Consider the following 16,617-nt stretch of genomic DNA (forward strand, 5'->3'; position numbering starts at 1 on the left):
TGTCCCCGTCTGGCAGAGCTTCTCTCCGCCCTGCGCAGTGAGCCTGTCGGGTGGGGGGTTCCTCTGTCCCACCTCACATGCAGACACTCACTCGCCGCAGACGAGGACATCACTGAGCCCCGGCAGGGCTGTCCCTGTTTGTAAGTGGGTGATGTCACAGAGGTTTCAGTGGCTCTCTGGTGAGAAGAAGCCACTTGGCAGAGAGACAGTGCTCAGCGTGAGGTGGCCAGAGGCAAGTCTCCCTTGACCTCCAGCCCATCTGCATCATGTGTCTTAATGACATACTCTACTTCGTGAACAACAGCAGCTTCTTCTACTACGTTGACATCCTGGTCTTGACTGCTGGGACGTTCCTAATTCTCAGCAGTCTATACCAGCAGGTACAAGGCCACCTGGGGCCAAGGGGACCACTGGAGGCTGGTGGGGACAGGGGCTGGCCCTTGCTGGGTGCATGCTATACTCTGCTTCTCTGCCCACAGCTTAGCAGATTGAGCCAGCGATGCTGGAGGTGGTGGCAGCGAGCAGCAGTGCTGAAGCCTGGTAAGTCCCTGCAGGTCCACTCTGTGGCCCGGGTGTACCTGGGAATGTCCCCAGGACTGGGCTTGGCCCCTGGAGCAGCCAGGGGGACAGTCTCTGGGGGGCACCCACCAGTGTCCCCAGCTCTGTAGCTCAGGCACCCCTCCCTGTCTTGCAGATGCCAAAGCGCAGGCAGACCAGCGCTGCCCCCGCTGTGGTGGAGCTGCCCAGCAGCGACCGGTGCTGTTGGCGCGGCCCTGGTTCAGGACTTCATCAGGCCCCGGCTCCTCGACCACGCTGGGCCCTCACATAGGGCAGGCGCCGTGGCAGCATCAGGTGAAGCGTTGCTGCTGCGCCTGCCACAGCTACAACTCCATTTCCTCCAAGAGCCTCAGCACTGCTGAGAGCCTGGAAAACATCGACTGGATCCTGGACAGAGCAGCCCTGGCCGAGCTGGGATGCATCTGCTCCCTCGGCCCCGTGCGTGCTGGCACAGCCTGGTCAGCTCTCAGTATGCATGTGGCCAGGAAAAGACTGGAGGTGCAGCTGCGGGCCCTGCCCCTGCCAGTGCGTCTGTCCCTGGAGCAAGGAGCGCAGCAGCAGGGCCGCCACGTCCTGCCGAAGTTCAGCCAGCCAGGACAGAGACAGCCCTTGCCACGGCACACACAGCAGGAGCCTCGCAGCCAGCACAGCTCTCGGGAGGCTGTACTGTCTCCTCCACCCCTGAGCACGAAGATGGCCGCCACACAGACATCTCTCACGGACCTTTGTGTGAGCAACAAGCAGCTGGGTGCTTCACGGCGTGCCAACAAAAGGTAGATGCTGTCAAACTAACCTGATCACCTTCTGTGACAAGGTGACCTGCTTAATGGATGAAGGGAAGGCTGTGGGTACGGTCTACCTGGACTTCAGTAAAGCCTTTGACACGGTTTCTCACAGCATTCTGACTGAGAAACTGGCTGCCACTGGCCTGGACAGGTGGACCCTCAGCTGGGTTAAAAACTGGCTGGATGGCCGGGCCCAAAGGGTTGTGCTGAATGGAACTAAATCCAGCTGGAGGCCGGTCACGAGTGGCGTCCCCAGGGCTCAGTCCTGGGCCCAGTTTTGTTCAGTATCTTTATCAATGACCTCGATGAAGGGATTGAATGCTCCCTCAGTAAGTTTGCAGATGACACTAAACTGGGAGGAAGGACATGGAGGTCCTGGAGCGTGTCCAGAGAAGGGCAGCCAGGCTGGGGAAGGGGCTGGAGGGCAAATCCTCTGAGGAGCGGCTGAGGGAGCTGGGGGTGCTCAGCCTGGAGAAGAGGAGGCTGGGGAGAGACCTTCTCACTGCTTACAAATACCTGCCAGGAGGGTGCAGAGAGGTGGGCGATGGTCTCTTCAGCCAGGGGACAGGAGGTGGGACAAGGGGAAGTGGGGTCAAGCTGTGCCAGGGCAGGGTCAGCTCAGCTGTGAGGGAAAAGTTCTTCCCTGAGAGAGCTGTCAGGGCCTGGCACAGGCTGCCCAGGGAGGGCGCTGAGTCCCCACACCTGGATGTGTTTAAAAAAAGGGTAGATGAGGTGCTCAGGGATATGGTTTAACTTAGGATGGGAATGGTTGGACTTGATGATCTTAAAGGTCTTTTCCAACCTTGTGATTCTGTGAATCTGTAAACAGCAACGTCAGCTCTGACTGCCAGCCACCAGTGCGGAGGATGATCTTCCATGACAGCATCCTCCCTAATAAGAGGCTACCACAGAGGCAGGACTTCCCAAGGCCTCCTGCTTTATCCCTGGCCCAGACAGCCCTTCCCAGCCTGGACAAGGAGGCAGCGAAACCAGCAACGGGACCTGCAGCTGCAGCTTCAGTCCTGCGAAAGGAAGGCACCGGCCTTTGGACCACCTTCGCTACCACCCAAGGCAGGGCTGAGGCTGACCTGGTGGGCACAGACTGGCCTGATGCTGCAGCACCTGAGAAATGTCCAGGCTGGAACTGAGCCCAGAGATCCGCAGCAAAGTCTCTGCACAGCGAGAGGTGATGCCTGTGAAGGTTGAAGGGACACAGGAGACTGAAGGCGGGAGGGACTCAGGGTGCGAGGTGCCTGCAGGCTGGGGGGGCAGACAGGGACGGGGTGTTCCTGGGGCAGGGTGTTGCTGGTTTCTGGGGTGCCCCTGTGGGTGACACAGGCTGTTGCTCCTAGCCGTGGCCTCCTGCCCCTGCCTGTTGGAGACGATGGGCTTTTCTTGGATTTGAATAAAGCGTTTTACACCGTTTCCCACAGTGTTCTCCTGAAGAAGGTTTGGTTGGTCCTGCTCTTTGCCGCAGAAAGAACTGGCTGTATGGCCAGGCCCAGAGAGTCGGGGTGACTAGAGTGCAATGTAGTTGCTGGCCAGTCCCAAGCAGTGTTCCCCAGGGCTGGGTCCTGGGGCCAGCTCTCTCTCCTGTCTTGATCAGTGATCTGGATGAGGGGAGTGAGAGCCCCCTCAGTCACTTTGGCAGTGTTGATCTGCTTAAGGACAGGATGGCTCTGACACGGGATCTGGAATGGCTGGCTCCATGGGCCGAATCAACTGTGGGAGATTCAGCAAGGCTGGGGGCTGGGTGCTGCTCTTGGGCCACAACAAGCCCCAGCACCACTACAGGCATGGGGCAGAGTAGCTGGAGAGCTGCCTGGGAGAAAAGGGCACTGTTAGGACCGTTACTTTGGCTGTGTCCACGCAGCTGGCTAGAGCTTCTTGTGCTGCAGGTTCCTTCCTTCCAGGATACTGGTGTGATCCAGCACACCAACAACTTGAGTTTCCTGCTTCACATGGTCCCAGCTAGCTCTGCCCAGTGCCTGGCTTGTAGCTCCTTTTCTGTCAGCTCACCTGCAGTCGTGCTGGAGGCTCTGAAGCAGGTAAGTCCCCGGGGCAGAGCTGGGGAGGGCAGGCGGGTGAAGCTGGTGTAGCTGAGTGTGGTTTGCTCTTTTCCCCGGGGTTGGGTGGTGGGCAGGCCCATCTGAGCAGAAGCCGGTTTGCACGCCTTGCTAGGGGAGGGCATGGAGGGGGAACGATCTCTTGGGTCGGGCTGTACCCCGAGGTGTAGGGTAGGATGCACCCGTCTCGTTCCCCCGAACTCCCCGTCGCTGGGGACAGAGCCGACCGCACGGCGGCACGGTTGTCCCCTGGCTCCAGACCTCCCTCCCTGGGGGAGGTGACGACGAATGGGGCCGGCTCGGGCCCGCGGGGCTCCGAGCCCCGTCCCGAGCGGTCCTGCCCCGTCCGAGCGGGGGAGGGCCGCGGGCTCCGCGGGGCCAGCCCCCCCCCCCCCCCTCCACTTGCCGGGGCGGCTGCCGGGGAGCCCCAGCCCCGGGGCCTCGCTGGGGCCGGCCCTAGCCCTCTGCCCAGCGGCGCTGTCCCTGCAGCCCAGGGACACCTCGAGCCAGCTCTAGCTCGCACACGCTTCAACACAGCTCCCGCCCAGGTCGGTGTGAGGCTTGAAGCTGAACCCCGCGTCGCCTGCCGGGGCCCTCTGCTGCCCGAAAGCGGCGGCAGCCCGCCCGAAACGCAGAGGCGGGGGAAAAGGCGGGCGGCCCGCGGAACCCGCCCGCGCTGTTCAAGGGGGCGGCACCACCTCTGCTCCGCGAGCGACGCCGCGCAGCCGCGGGCGACAAGGGGCGGGACGGAGAGATCCGGGGCTCCGCCGCCATGAGCGTGGCGCTGCGGAACGCCCAGCGGGCCGTGTTGGTGCGCCGGGCCCCGCTCCGTCGCGCCGTGTGCGCCCTGCGGGCCGCCCTGGGCGCCTCCCGCTTCGACGTGGGGGTGGTGTGCGCCGGGGACGGGCTGATGCGGCGTCTCAACGGCGCGTATCGGCAGCGCCCAGAGCCCACCGACGTCCTCTCCTTCCCCTTCCATCGGCTGGCGGCGGGGGAGCTGCCGCGGCCGAGCAGCCGGGACGAGTACGACCTGGGGGACATCTTCCTAGGGGTGGAGTACATCCACCGGCAGTGCCGCGCCACCGGCGAGGACTTCGACAGCGTCCTGGCGGTGAGCCCCGCCGCGGGTGGCCGGCCTGCCCGGCTCCGCGCTGCAGGAAGGGCGGCCGCGGGGACGGGCGTCCCCCGGGGACAGGGGAGGGGGCGCCGCTTTCCTGGGCCAGCCGAGCCGAACGGGGAGGCTGCGGTCTCGCAGCTTACGCCGCGTTTTAAAGCCTGTTTATCTTAACCGGCCGCGTCGGACGCTGCCGGCGCTCTGTTGCTCGGCGGAGTACCGATGCCCGGCGCGGCGTTAGCCCCGGCCGCCCGTACGCCGCTGGAGCCGGGGCTGTCGGGGTTTCCTTCGCAGCCCGCGTCTCTGCAGCACCTCCGTTCTCGCCCCTTCGCGCAGGTGACGGCGGCCCACGGACTTTGCCATTTGCTCGGCTACCGGCACGACACAGAAACCGAGTGGCAGCAGGTAACGGCGGTGCCGCGCGGTCCGGGCGGGACGCGTCCCCCCTGCGCCGTGCGCGTCCCCCTCCCCGCGCTCGGGACCCCGCGGGGCCGGCTCCGCAGAGCCGCGCCGCGCGTTGCTGCCGGTCCCGCCGAGCGCGGCGCCGACCCCGGCTCTGCCCCGCTCCCGCAGATGCACCGGAAGGAGGCGGAGATCCTGGAGGAGCTGAACCGGCTCACCGGCGCCGGCCTCCGGCCCCTCACCTCGGGCCGCTTCTGAGGGAGCCGCTCCGGGGTCCTCGCGGCGCGCGCGTCCCGCCCCGCGCCGAGGGGCCGGGCCACCGCCGGGGCCGCCCCGGACGTGTCGCGGCGATGGCGGCGCGGGGCGCCGGCTGCGTCCTGCTGCGGCCGCTGCTGCTGGGCCTGGCCGCGCTCGCCCAGCCGCCGCCAGCCGCCCTCCGCGCCGGCCACGCCGCCTCCTCGCTGCCCGCCGCCGCCGCCGCCCCGCGCACCAGGTGAGGAGCGGCCCCCCGGGTTCGACCCCCGCTCGGAGCGTGGCCTGGGGACCGCCGCCCGTCTGCCCGGTGCCCTTGTTGCCCCCCATCGCCCCTCCCGAGCGCGCCCTCCCTCCCTCCCTCGTGTCCGGTCAGGGAATTGGCCCCCGTGACGTGCCGGTGTCACCCCTCTCGCCGCGCACCGCGTTACTCTCGGGAGGTGCGAGGTGTCCGAGGGGGTCGCTCCTTGCCCCCGCCACAGGAGAGGCTCCGGACATGCACCATCCTGGCGACGCCCTGCAAGGAGACCCCTGTGCCCCCCCAGACCCTGCAGCACACCCAGCTCTCCCTTGCCCTATTTGATCCCCATCCATCTCCTGGTACCACAGACTCACAGGAGAGGAACAGTTTCCATCCCATTGGAGCTGTGCCATGAGATTATGGGGTTAAAAATAAAGGTGTAAACGTTTTCAACTCTCTGGAGTAATTCTATTGCTTTGATCTCCCCAGATACCTGTTGTATGATGTCAATCCTCCTGAAGGCTTCAACCTTCGCAGAGATGTCTACGTTCGCATCGCTTCCCTTCTAAAGACCTTGCTGAAAAGTGAAAGCTGGGTGTTAGTTCTGCCTCCCTGGGGGCGTCTCTATCACTGGCAGAGCCCTGACATCCTTCAGGTCCGGATCCCATGGTCGGAGTTCTTCGATCTCCCAAGCCTCAACAAGAACATCCCTGTCATTGAGTACGAGCAGTTCCTTGCAGGTGAGAGCATGGAATGGTGTGAGCTACAGCTGGCTAAGTACCTGGGGTGGTTTCTTCACAGTCTTTATCCATATTTATGAAACAAAAAAAGGTTAAAGGTGACAGAAGGAGGGATGGAAAGAATTCTGCTGGGGTGAAATAACCCAAATATTTGGCACCTTCATCCTGTGGGGTTTTTCATGCTCAGGAATGCTTTGCTTTGCTTCCTATTCAGAGTCAGGTGGACCCTTTGTTGAACAGATTTACATCCTACAAGGCTACGCAGAAGGATGGAAAGAAGGAACATGGGAAGAAAAAATAGATGAAAGACCGTGCATTGATCAGCTTATGTACTCCAGAGACAAACATGGCTACTACAGGTAACCCCCAGCAGTCCTTTCAGGCATCTTTTCAGTTGCGTTCAACGAGGCATTTGCCTGCTCTAACAGAGCAGACTCGTGTGGTGATTGTAGTGCTGCCTGTGACTCTCTCCATGCTCGGGGGTCACTTTGCTTCTAAAACCCATCGGTGATAAAGTGTTAGATTGGTGCTGGATCCAATTTGAGAACGTTGTTGCTTCACACAAAGCCATTACATCGCAGTCGCCCGCCGCATGAAGTTTAACAGGGTGAGTGCCGGATCCTGCCCCTGGGAAGGGGCAGCCCTGGCTGCACCCCCAGCCTGGGGGGTCAGGTGCTGGAGGCTGGCTGTGTGAGAGTAGTTTGGGGGTCAGCAGCCAGTTACCCGCGAGCCAGCAGCGTGCCCAGGCGCCCAGGAGGCCCAACTGCATCCTGGGACGCATCAAGCAGGCACGGCCAGCTGGGCCAAGGAGGGAATTGTCCTGTTGTGCCCTGCGCTGGGTGGCCTCACCCCCCAGTCCTGCGGGCAGCTTTGGGCACCACAGCACAAGAGGGACATGTAACTATTGGAGAGTGTCCAGAGGAGGGCAGTGAGGATGGGGAAGGGTCTGGAGGGGAAGGCTCACGAGGAGAGGCTGAAGGCCCTGGGTTTGTTCAGCCTGGAGAAGAGGAGCCTGAGGGGAGACCTCACGGGGGTCTGTGGCTTCCTGCCAAGGGGGTGTGAAAGGGCAGGTGCCCATCTTCTCTTTGGGGACCAGGGACAGAATCTGAGGGAACAGCACGAAGCTGTGCCAGGGGAGATTTAGGCTGGGTGTCAGGAAGAGGTTCTGTACTGAGAGGGGGGGGTTGGGTGCTGGCACAGGCTCCCCAGGGAAGGGGTCACAGCCCCGAGCTGGGCTGAGGGCAAGAAGTGTCTGGATGATGGGCTCAGTCCCACGCTGTGCCTGTGCTGGGCCTGTGTGGAGTCAGGAGTTGGACTCCATGACCCTCATGGGTCAATTCCAACCCAGACATTCTAGGATTCTAAGGGAGCTGGCTGGTGTATTTCCATTGTGTGTCAGCTTTACAGGGTATAGTATTTGCTTGGCATGAATTTAAAACCCAAGTAGTACTTTGTGCTCCTTTCCAGGGGATGGTTCTGGGGCTATGAGGAAACACGGGGCCTGAATGTCTCTTGTCTGTCTGTCCAAGGATCTGCCTCTATCGTGGCTCCCATCCTTCTGAGGAACACTTCAGCACAGTGAGTTGCCTTGTGTTACTATTTATCGTTGCATCGTGTGGCCACACAACACAACTATTGCTGGTGGGAAGGGCAGGGGGAACTTGCAGGCTGTGTCCCACTGCTTCAGTCCTTCATCACCGAGCTACTGTAACCCATTAAAATCACTGCAGAAGGAATTTAGGCTAAGGAACACCTCGTTTAGATTGATGCTGCAGTGCTAAAAGCAAAGAGGGAATAGCGCTGAGCTCCTTCGTGTTCTTTCTCATGTGGCTGTATGTCCTCATCACCCAGAGGCTACCTTTTCCTTCCTTTCCCTTTTGGTGCTGGATCGTGAGGGAACAGAGTGGAATCAGGGTTTTGTAGAACCCCAGGCTGGTGTGGGTAGGGACACCCCCCCACCAGCCCAGGTGCCCAAAGCCCCATCCCTCGAACCCTGCCACAGAGCCAGGGGCCCTGGGCACCCTGTGCCAGGGCATCCCCCCATCCCTGGGAAGGAATTCTGCCTCCCAGCCCATCTCCAGCTGCCCTCCTGCAGCTGAAGGCCGTTCCCCTGGGCCTGGCCCTCCCTGCCCTGAGCACCAGCCCTTCTCCAGCTCTCCTAGAGCCCCTGGAGGGACAGGAATGGGCTCGGAGTTGTCCCCAGAAGCAGCCTTCTCTTCTCCAGGCTGCGCCAGCCAAGCTCTCCCAGCCTGGCTCCAGAGCAGAGGGGCTCCAGCCCTTGGATCATTTCCATGGCCTCCTTTGGACACACTCCAAGAGCTCCATGTCCTTGTCCTGGAGACCCCTGAGCTGGACACAGCAGAATTCCCCCCCAGACCTGCTGGTCACGCTGTTGGTGATGCAGTGCAGTGCATGGATGGCCTTCTGGGCTGCCAGCATACATTGCTGGCACATGTTGAGCTTTTCTTTCCTCAGCACCCCCAAGTCCTCCTCCTCAAAGTTGCTCTCAATCTGTTCTCCAGCCAGCCTGGTGCTGTGTTTGCACCAACCCAGGTGCAGGACCTTGCACTTGGTCATGTTGAACTTCATGCAGTTTGCATGGGCCCATCTCACCAGCTCTCAAGGTCCCTGTGGAAGCCATCCCTTCCTTCCAGCGTGTCGACCTCACCACAGAGGTTGGTGTCATTGCCAAACTTGCTGAGGGTGCAATGATCCCACTGTCCAGGTGTCTGACAAAGATTTTTAAACAACACTGGTCCCAGTACTGACCCTTCTGGAATGCCACTTGTTGCCGTTGTCTGCTTGGACATTGAGCTGCTGACCACAACTCTTTGAGTGTGACCATCCAGCCAATTCCTTACCCACCGAGTGGTCCATCCATCCATCCAATCCCTGTCTCTCCAATTTAGAGACAAGGATGTCCTGTGGGACATCGTCAGATGCTTTGCACAAGTCCAAGTAGATGATGTCTGTTGTTACATTGAAGGCCTTTATCTTATGTTGCACAAATTCTTTTTCTGACCTTCTCTATTGTCTTCTGTTTACCTCCATGGAGGTGCCATGGAAAGCCTTCCTGCTTTCTTCACCTGGACGCTCCTTCTGCATTCTTCAACAGTCCTCTTTTTGAAATGGAATGCAATGGCAGTAACAGTGGCTGTTGTTCATCTGGTAGGACGCTGAAGACGAGTACATTGATGGCCACTGTCATAGAGTAGCTCTTCCACTGTGGGATTTTGATCTGTGTCTGGCTGCTGCTCAAGATGATGTTGGGACCTGCTCCCTGCCCAGCTGTCTCAGAGCACAGTTGTGTAGTCAGATCCTGTGATGCTTGCCCAGGCTACCTGGGATAGCCAGAATTCCCAGTGGCTGTGCACCGTGAACTCTCCCATCTCCTAGACTGCCCTTTTGGCCAGGCAGGCAGTTGTATGATCTGATACTGGGCTAGTACTCTTCAGGTCTGGTTGCTTATCGGTGTCTTCTTGATGCATTTAGATGATCAATGTGACTCCCCTCCAAGCATCCCGTGAAATGCAGCGCTGCTTCTCCACCAGCAAAGCCTGTCCTGTTCTCTAGGGTGTTTGGAGCCTTACAGGCAAGTGTCCAGCTGATCAGGAGCACTGATAGTCTAATGCCAAGCAGGTATTTGCTTCCTCTTACTTCAGCAGAAGGTTCAGATAAGGACTCTGGCCCCCTTCAACAGAAGCATTTCTCTGTGTGTCCGCTCATCCCCAGTGTGCTCAGAGCACAAACAAAGCCTCCATCCCCCGGTGCTATTGCATACTTGAAGCTCTCAACATCCCTTCTGCTCCTCAGAACTTTGGCACGATCCTGAAACACGTGTTTGTGAAAAGCACCAGCTGTTCTCATTGGTGAAAAACTTCCCTTCTGAAACGTGGGCTTCCTTGTTGCTGTAGTGGCTGCGTGTTCTCTCATCTGTAGTTTTACTGTAGGGTGCTTAATTCTGCACGTGGAAAACACCTTCTGTGGTTTTGCTTTTGTGAGCGTGACTCCTGCTTCCTCCCAGAGGCTGTCACGTGCTCCGAGGCCGAGCATCATCTCCTAGGTCGTTTCTCCCCTTTGGATCACTCTGCCTATTGCAATCTTTTTTTCTCCAGCAGCAACTACCATGAGGACTGTGTGAGGGATTATTAATGCTTGTTTGCATTTAACTGTCACCACTAGGAGTACACTGGTTTACGACAGAGCAGGAGCGCGTGGCGGCATAGCTCCCTTCTCACCCCAGCAGGCTGCAGGTCGCTTTCTACTGAGCAAGTCAGCAGCCTGTCCCTCCTTCCCCTTTTGGGACCAGATCCTGGGCTGTGCTTTATCCTGGCGACTACGTAAAGAAACAGCATATTGTGAAGTCTATTGCTAAGGGAACTGCACTCAGTTTTACAATTTTTAATAGGTCAGTGATGTTAGACAGAGCTGAAAACCTTCTTCATGACCACTACGGAGGGAAAGATTACTGGAATGTGAGTATTTTCCAGTTAGCTTCTCTAGACTTTCTGCTTGCTTCTGATAAATATGCAATAACTGTATGTGCTTTGGGTTTCCCTTGGGTTCTTTTCCTTGAAAGTAACTCGTGTCTTAGGTTTTAGTGGTGGGGTTCAGGCTGCTGCAGAGGAGTTTGTCCTTGTGTGTTTTGTTCCCCAAAGACTCAGGCTGCCATAGCGCTCAGAAGGATGTGCCCTGTGCCTCTGCCAGCAGAAGGGAGCTGCCTTCAAGCTGTTTCTTGTCAGCCTCAAGATAAGGCTTTTCTAAAGAATTCCTCAAAGCACTTGATATTGTCTCCCCATTGGCTTCCACAGCAAAATTTGGGAGACTTCTTTGTAGTTCAGTTCTAACTGCATGGCTTCTGGCTGTTGGGTTTTGGGTTTCATGGATTTTTTTTTCCTCAGTAACTCTCTGGATAACATCTGGAGTCCAATATAAATCATGCTGACATGCCCTCTGTCTCTAAGAAGCTTTTCTCTTGCAAAAAGCCACCTTCCCTTTGCAGCCAACCTCTGTCATTGGTTTCTAGAAGTAACGGAATTTATTAGAGCCATGCTATGCTCACTGTTGTCACTGCTTTTGCCCAGGCTTCTCCACCAGTGGAAACATGGGAAAAGACCTAAAAAAAAAGGAGGGCAGGTTGTATGTCCTGTCTCTTCTTTGGTAGAGCGAGGTGAAGGTGCCACTGGTGTGGCTGCGTCTTAGCGGAGAAGCAAGACAGCACTACTCTGTGTAGCAGAGTCTGTGTGCTGTGGGCTTCCCAGTGCCAGGAAAAGAGCCTTTCAGAAATTGAAGTGGTGGTGTTGCACCTTCCTTGCTGTGCCCATCACACGTCTGGACTGCAGACTTGTATGAAAATAAGAGTTAGAGCAAGCTGCCACGTGGTGTCACCGGGATCTCCTGCTAAGTGTCGACCTCACCACAGAGCTTGGTGTCATTGCCAAATGTGCTGAGGGTGCTGAGTGACTGAGAAGGCTGTGTGTGACGGTGAATGGTCGCAGCTGCATCACAGAACCTTTGAAAGAGGTTATTCTCCACAGGTTTTCATTCCTTTTCCTTGCTGAATTTGGGAGGAGCATCTCTGGCTAGGCACGTGAGGGGTTTTAGCAGGTTTTATTCTTACGAGTGTTTTTCAAGGTGAAGTCTGGGCCCAGATTTTGTTTCCAGAGGTGAGGTATATAGCTGGAGTGTTTAATTTGGTACATGACGCAGTCCACAGTGTAAAGAGCTACAGTCTGAACTACAGTCCAGGCCCAGGTGAGAGCTCTGGTTACAGATGCAGCACTGATCAGGAACAAGCAGTCCAGATGAAAGGTTAGAGGTTACCTCCTGTCGTGCTGCAGCCTGGAAGCTCTCTCTGTTGCATCATTTGTCGCTCTCCCTGCTCTTCCCCCACCAGACCCGCCGCAGTATGGTGTTCGCCAGGCACCTCCGTGTAGTGGGGGACGAGTTTCGAAGCAGCCATCTTCAGTCCACGGATGAAGCAGACAGGACGCGTTACGAGGAGGACTGGACACAGATGAAGGTAAAAATCACCCCAGCCTTATTTTTCTTGTAATGATTTTGGTTTCATTGTGGGGAATACTGGAAGATAGATGTGCATCCAGCTCTCCCTGCTTGGTAGCATCTGTGGGGGTGAAGTTTGACTGCAAACTGCCAGCTCTGGGTTTGGTCAAGGAGAGCCATTTCTGCCTACAAAGATTTCGCACTCTGGTTTCTCTTGTACGATGCAGGCCACCCAAGACCAAACAGCTGCCATAAGTGTCCCCAAATACTGCCAATCCACAGCTTAATATCACTTTCCCCAGCTGGACAAATCCAGCGCCTCATCCCGAGGCCGTGCGTCCCAGCCTTCGCAGTGTGAAGAAACAGTGGTGATCCTGACAGGCTGGAAAGCTGGGCCCAGGTGGGCCTAATGAGGTTCAGCACTGCCAAGTGTCAGGTGCTGCACCTGGGCCAGAGGAATCCCAGGCATAGATACAGACGGGGAGAAGGGCTCTTGGAGAGCAGCCCTGAGGAGAAGGCCCTGGGTATCATGGTGGATGAGAAACTTCCCATGAGCCAGCAGTGTGCTCTTGCAGCTCGGAAGGGTGATGGGATCCTGGGCTCCATCAGGAGAGGGGTGGCAGCAGGAGCAGGGAGGGGATTGTCCCTCTCTGCTCTGCCCATGTGAGGCCCTGTGTCCAGAGCTGGGGCCCCCAGTACTAGAAAGATGTGAGACTGTTGGGGAGGGTTCAGAGCAGGCCATGAAGATGGTTAGAGGGCTGGAGCACCTCCCCTACGAAGAGAGGCTGAGGGAGCTGGGCTTGTTCAGCCTGGAGAAGAGAAGGCTGCAGGGGGACCTTGTTGCAGCCTTCCAGTCCCTGAAGGCAGAAGAGAAATGGGAGGGGAATCAGCTTTTTAAAAGGGTAGAGACTGGCAGGACAAGGGGGATGGATTAAAGCTAAAGGAAGGGAAGGTTTAGATTAGGTATTACGGGGAAGCTTTTTACAGAGAGAGTGGTGAGGGGCTGGAACAGGCTGCCCAGAGAAGTGGTGGATGCCTCATCCCTGGAGGTGTTCAGGGCCAGGTTGGATGGGGCCCTGGGCAACCTTGTGTAGATCCAGGCCTGGAGGTTGGTGTCCCTGCCTGTGACAGGGGGGTTGGAGCTCTGTGATCCTTGGGGTCCCTTCCAACCCAGACCAGTCTGTGATTCTCTCGAGCATTAATGTTGATTCATCTCTCTCTCTTGCAGGTGAAGATGGGCACAGCTCTAGGTGGTCCCTATCTTGGGGTTCACCTCCGAAGGAAAGACTTTGTTTGGGGTCACCGAGAAGATGTTCCTTCGCTGCAAGGAGCCGTGAAGAAAATCCGCAGCCTCTTGGAGACCCATAAACTCAGAAAAGTTTTTGTAGCCACCGATGCTGTGGAGGAGGGTAGGCAGATGATTCAGGATTGGTAACTTCTGACTGGCAGCAATTACCACTTGTTTTTTTTATTGACTGGAAGGGCGTGCAGCTTCATCATCGAACGGGGAATTGAACAGGATTGGGCAGCTGTTTCCTTCCAGCTTGAGTAGTTGGTGTGGAACCCTGTGTTTTGTATTTCCCACAGGAGGTTTGAGTTTGCCTGTTCCTCCTCCTCTTTCTTCCACCCCATCTCGTCTCTTGGACGTGCTGGTGGGGTGGTTTCTCTGACATCTTGGGCTCTGTTTCAGTGCATAATGTCAGAGATACCCTGTAGGACCCAGCTTCTGCAAGAGCAGATGGAAGTTTGCCCCCCGCCACCTACGAGTCTCTGATGTTTGGCAAATGTGTTGTACAATTTCTAGGTAGATTTTTTGGGGTTTGGAGGTTGGTTTTTTGGTTTTTCCTTTGGAACTGTTGACCCAGAGTTTCCTTAAATTTTATGACATCAGTGAGTTACTCTTTATAACATAAAAAGAAATAAACTTCTCTCCTTTTTTCCAGAGATTGAATTGCTGAAGAAGCTGCTGCCCGAGATGGTGAGGTTTGAACCCTCTTGGGAAGAGCTGGAACTCTACAAAGATGGGGGCTTGGCTGTGATCGACCAGTGGATCTGTGCCCATGCCAGGTAGCAAATCTGGTCTTTGTTAGAGGAGCCAAACCTCACTGTCATGAAACTGAACAGTGGTTTTGACCCACATATAGTTCTTCACAAATAATTTATGATGTGATATTATATAACTGAGAGATACCTGGGTTTGGTTTTTTATAGCTGTATTTATAAAATATTATTATTTCATTATCAGCTTAATTTCAGTGATATTCACTGGCCTGAAATCAGTTGCTTGCATTTTCAAAACTGGCCCCTTCACACATCTGTTTGCATTTTTTCCCCCCACAGGTATTTTATAGGCACCTCAGTTTCCACGTTTTCCTTCCGGATCCATGAGGAAAGGGAGATCTTGGGATTTGATCCCAAAACAACATACAATCGGTTTTGTGGTGAAAAAGAGAAAAACTGTGAGCAGCCAACTCACTGGAAGATCGTATATTAAACCCCAGAGACATCCAAGGACTTCAGTGCTGAATAAGGAAAAACTCCTGGGGAAATAACGCCCTTTTATCCAACTACAGCTCAGTCCTCCCCACTCTTCTCGGTGTTTCCTTGAACATTGGGGTTTTGAGGTACAAGCAGTATTCCTCTTCTTAGGTGGGCACTGATGGGAGCGAGGAAAATGAGTTCAGCCTGGGATCTGGTGCTTAAGCATAGCTGGGGTCAGAGGACACGACCCAACACTGCCACTGAGACTTGAAAGACAAAGCTTTTGTCCTGAAACCAAGTAACAAAGTCACTCTGGAGTTGTGAGGAAGAGGAGGAAGAGTTTTAACTTTTCTAAATGTAACACAGCTGTGGTCTGTGCTGCATTGCCATCTTTACCTTTTGTTCTGTGCAGCATTTGCTTGGCTGATCACAAAAATAAACTGGGTTGGTTTTGTAACCTGCCCTAGGTGAGCTACAGAGGGTTTGTAACCTCTGCTGTTCCCTGTGGAAAAAGGTTCCTGTTTCCAAGAGCGATTTTTTAAAGACACAAGTTGTCTGATGCAGTTGGTGCTCGATGAAAGAAGAGGACAGGGCTGTTCCTACCCGAATGCCAACTGCTTCTGCCAGCAGTCTCCAGGGGTCTCTGCTGAGAGGCACAAAGGTGGGAGGGCGTGCAGGGCGGTAGAAGAAAGGAGGTGTTCCTTTCTTATGCTTTGCCTTCACAAAGGAAACTTTTCTTTCCCCATCCTCCTGCTCAGGTGGACCGATGCCAACAGCCAAGGCACTCAGGCCTGGAAATAACGTGTCTGACCCTTGTATGGGAAGTTGTGCTCTGGGTGAGATTGCTGTAGCACAGGCCAGCCACGAGCCCTGTGCTATGTCCCCAGCCAGGGGAAAAGCACAGCTCCTGTGTAAGAAGGGTTCTGTGCAAGTACCAGTTCTAGCCCTCGGTGAATTGGCTGCTGGGAGTTATTTTGCTCCCTGCTGTGCTTCAGGTGGGTCTTCTGGCCTGCAGATCTGCATGGCGCTGCTGAGCAGCAGAAACCTCCCCCAGTGGTGGGCTCAGAGACACAGTTCAAAAGCCAAAGCAGACTGTTGTTACCTGAAAGCTAGTTTTACCAGATTACCTCACTGTTAGCAGGTAATCTTTTGCTCTCTCCTCACGGCTTGAGTACACTTAATGGGGGGCAGTTCACTCCTGAGCGGTGAGGTTGTTTCCTCCCACACAACTCCAGTAGAACCTGGGAAGACTTCGGGGCAGCAGCAGCAGCTCCCCTCCCGTCCTTCCTGGCTGGTTACTGTCTCTGGGCAGCAGCTGAGCCGCTCTGGCGATGCAGGGAGGAGCCCAGTGTTTCAAAGCAGTGCCTTTTCCCACCAAGTCAGTCTCGTTGTAGCCTGTGCGCCGTAGAAAGCGATGGTGGCATCTTATGTGTGACGTATACCTCAGCTCATTAAGAAAAATAAACAGCTTCGTAGCATTTTGTGGGATGTGCCTGTGCTGCTTCTCACGGTGCTGGCTCCCTCCTCCTTGTGTTGGACTCCAGACAAGAGGGTGGTGCCCCACAGACAAAGTCTGCCCAGGGGCCCAAGCAGGCCCAGACATGGGGGCTCGGTGCGTTCTGAATCCTGGGAATGCTCCTAACATTGTCCTACATCACTTTCAGGCATGATGACAGCCCACCTTCCGAAATGGGAAACATCCAGCACTAGCTCCCAAACCAAAGGTACGCTAGATGTACATTCTAACCACAGATATCCCAACACCATCTTCATAAAGCCCCAGGGAAAGAAGCACAGGATATTCCAACATCCTGATAAACTGATGTAGATTCTAACTACATTGACTATATTCTCTGCTTCGATTTGGCCACACGCATCATCACCAGAGTGGCCTCCAGCCATCAGTCCATCCCACTGCCCTCCATTCCTGTCCCCAGCAGCTGGCCCATAGTTCACTGAGATTTGAGTCGCTTCA

General features: G+C 56.1%; 1 protein-coding gene across 2 annotated transcripts; it reads left to right on the forward strand.

The window, feature by feature from the left end:
• Positions 1 to 4,181: 4,181 nt before the first annotated feature.
• Positions 4,182 to 16,401, forward strand: POFUT2 (protein O-fucosyltransferase 2; the record flags this gene model as incomplete). 2 transcript variants are annotated; one of them, XM_084264680.1, is made up of 11 exons in its annotated part: positions 4,182 to 4,520; positions 4,860 to 4,928; positions 5,027 to 5,418; positions 5,908 to 6,158; positions 6,373 to 6,517; positions 7,626 to 7,736; positions 10,567 to 10,633; positions 12,055 to 12,180; positions 13,390 to 13,570; positions 14,105 to 14,228; positions 14,502 to 16,120. In XM_084264680.1, 11 exons carry the CDS (start codon positions 4,182 to 4,184, stop codon positions 14,653 to 14,655), a joined length of 1,959 nt encoding a protein of 652 aa, XP_084120806.1. In that variant the 3' UTR covers positions 14,656 to 16,120. The 2 variants fall into 2 exon arrangements, 1 of the variants encoding a protein (XP_084120806.1); XR_014617324.1 differs by lacking the exons at positions 4,182 to 4,520; positions 4,860 to 4,928 and adding an exon at positions 16,307 to 16,401 and having other exon boundaries at positions 5,276 to 5,418; positions 14,502 to 15,303.
• Between the last annotated feature and the right edge of the window lie 216 nt (positions 16,402 to 16,617).

Source organism: Gallinula chloropus (genome assembly GCF_964237585.1).
Source record: "Gallinula chloropus genome assembly, chromosome: 5".
Classification (NCBI taxonomy): domain Eukaryota; kingdom Metazoa; phylum Chordata; class Aves; order Gruiformes; family Rallidae; genus Gallinula; species Gallinula chloropus.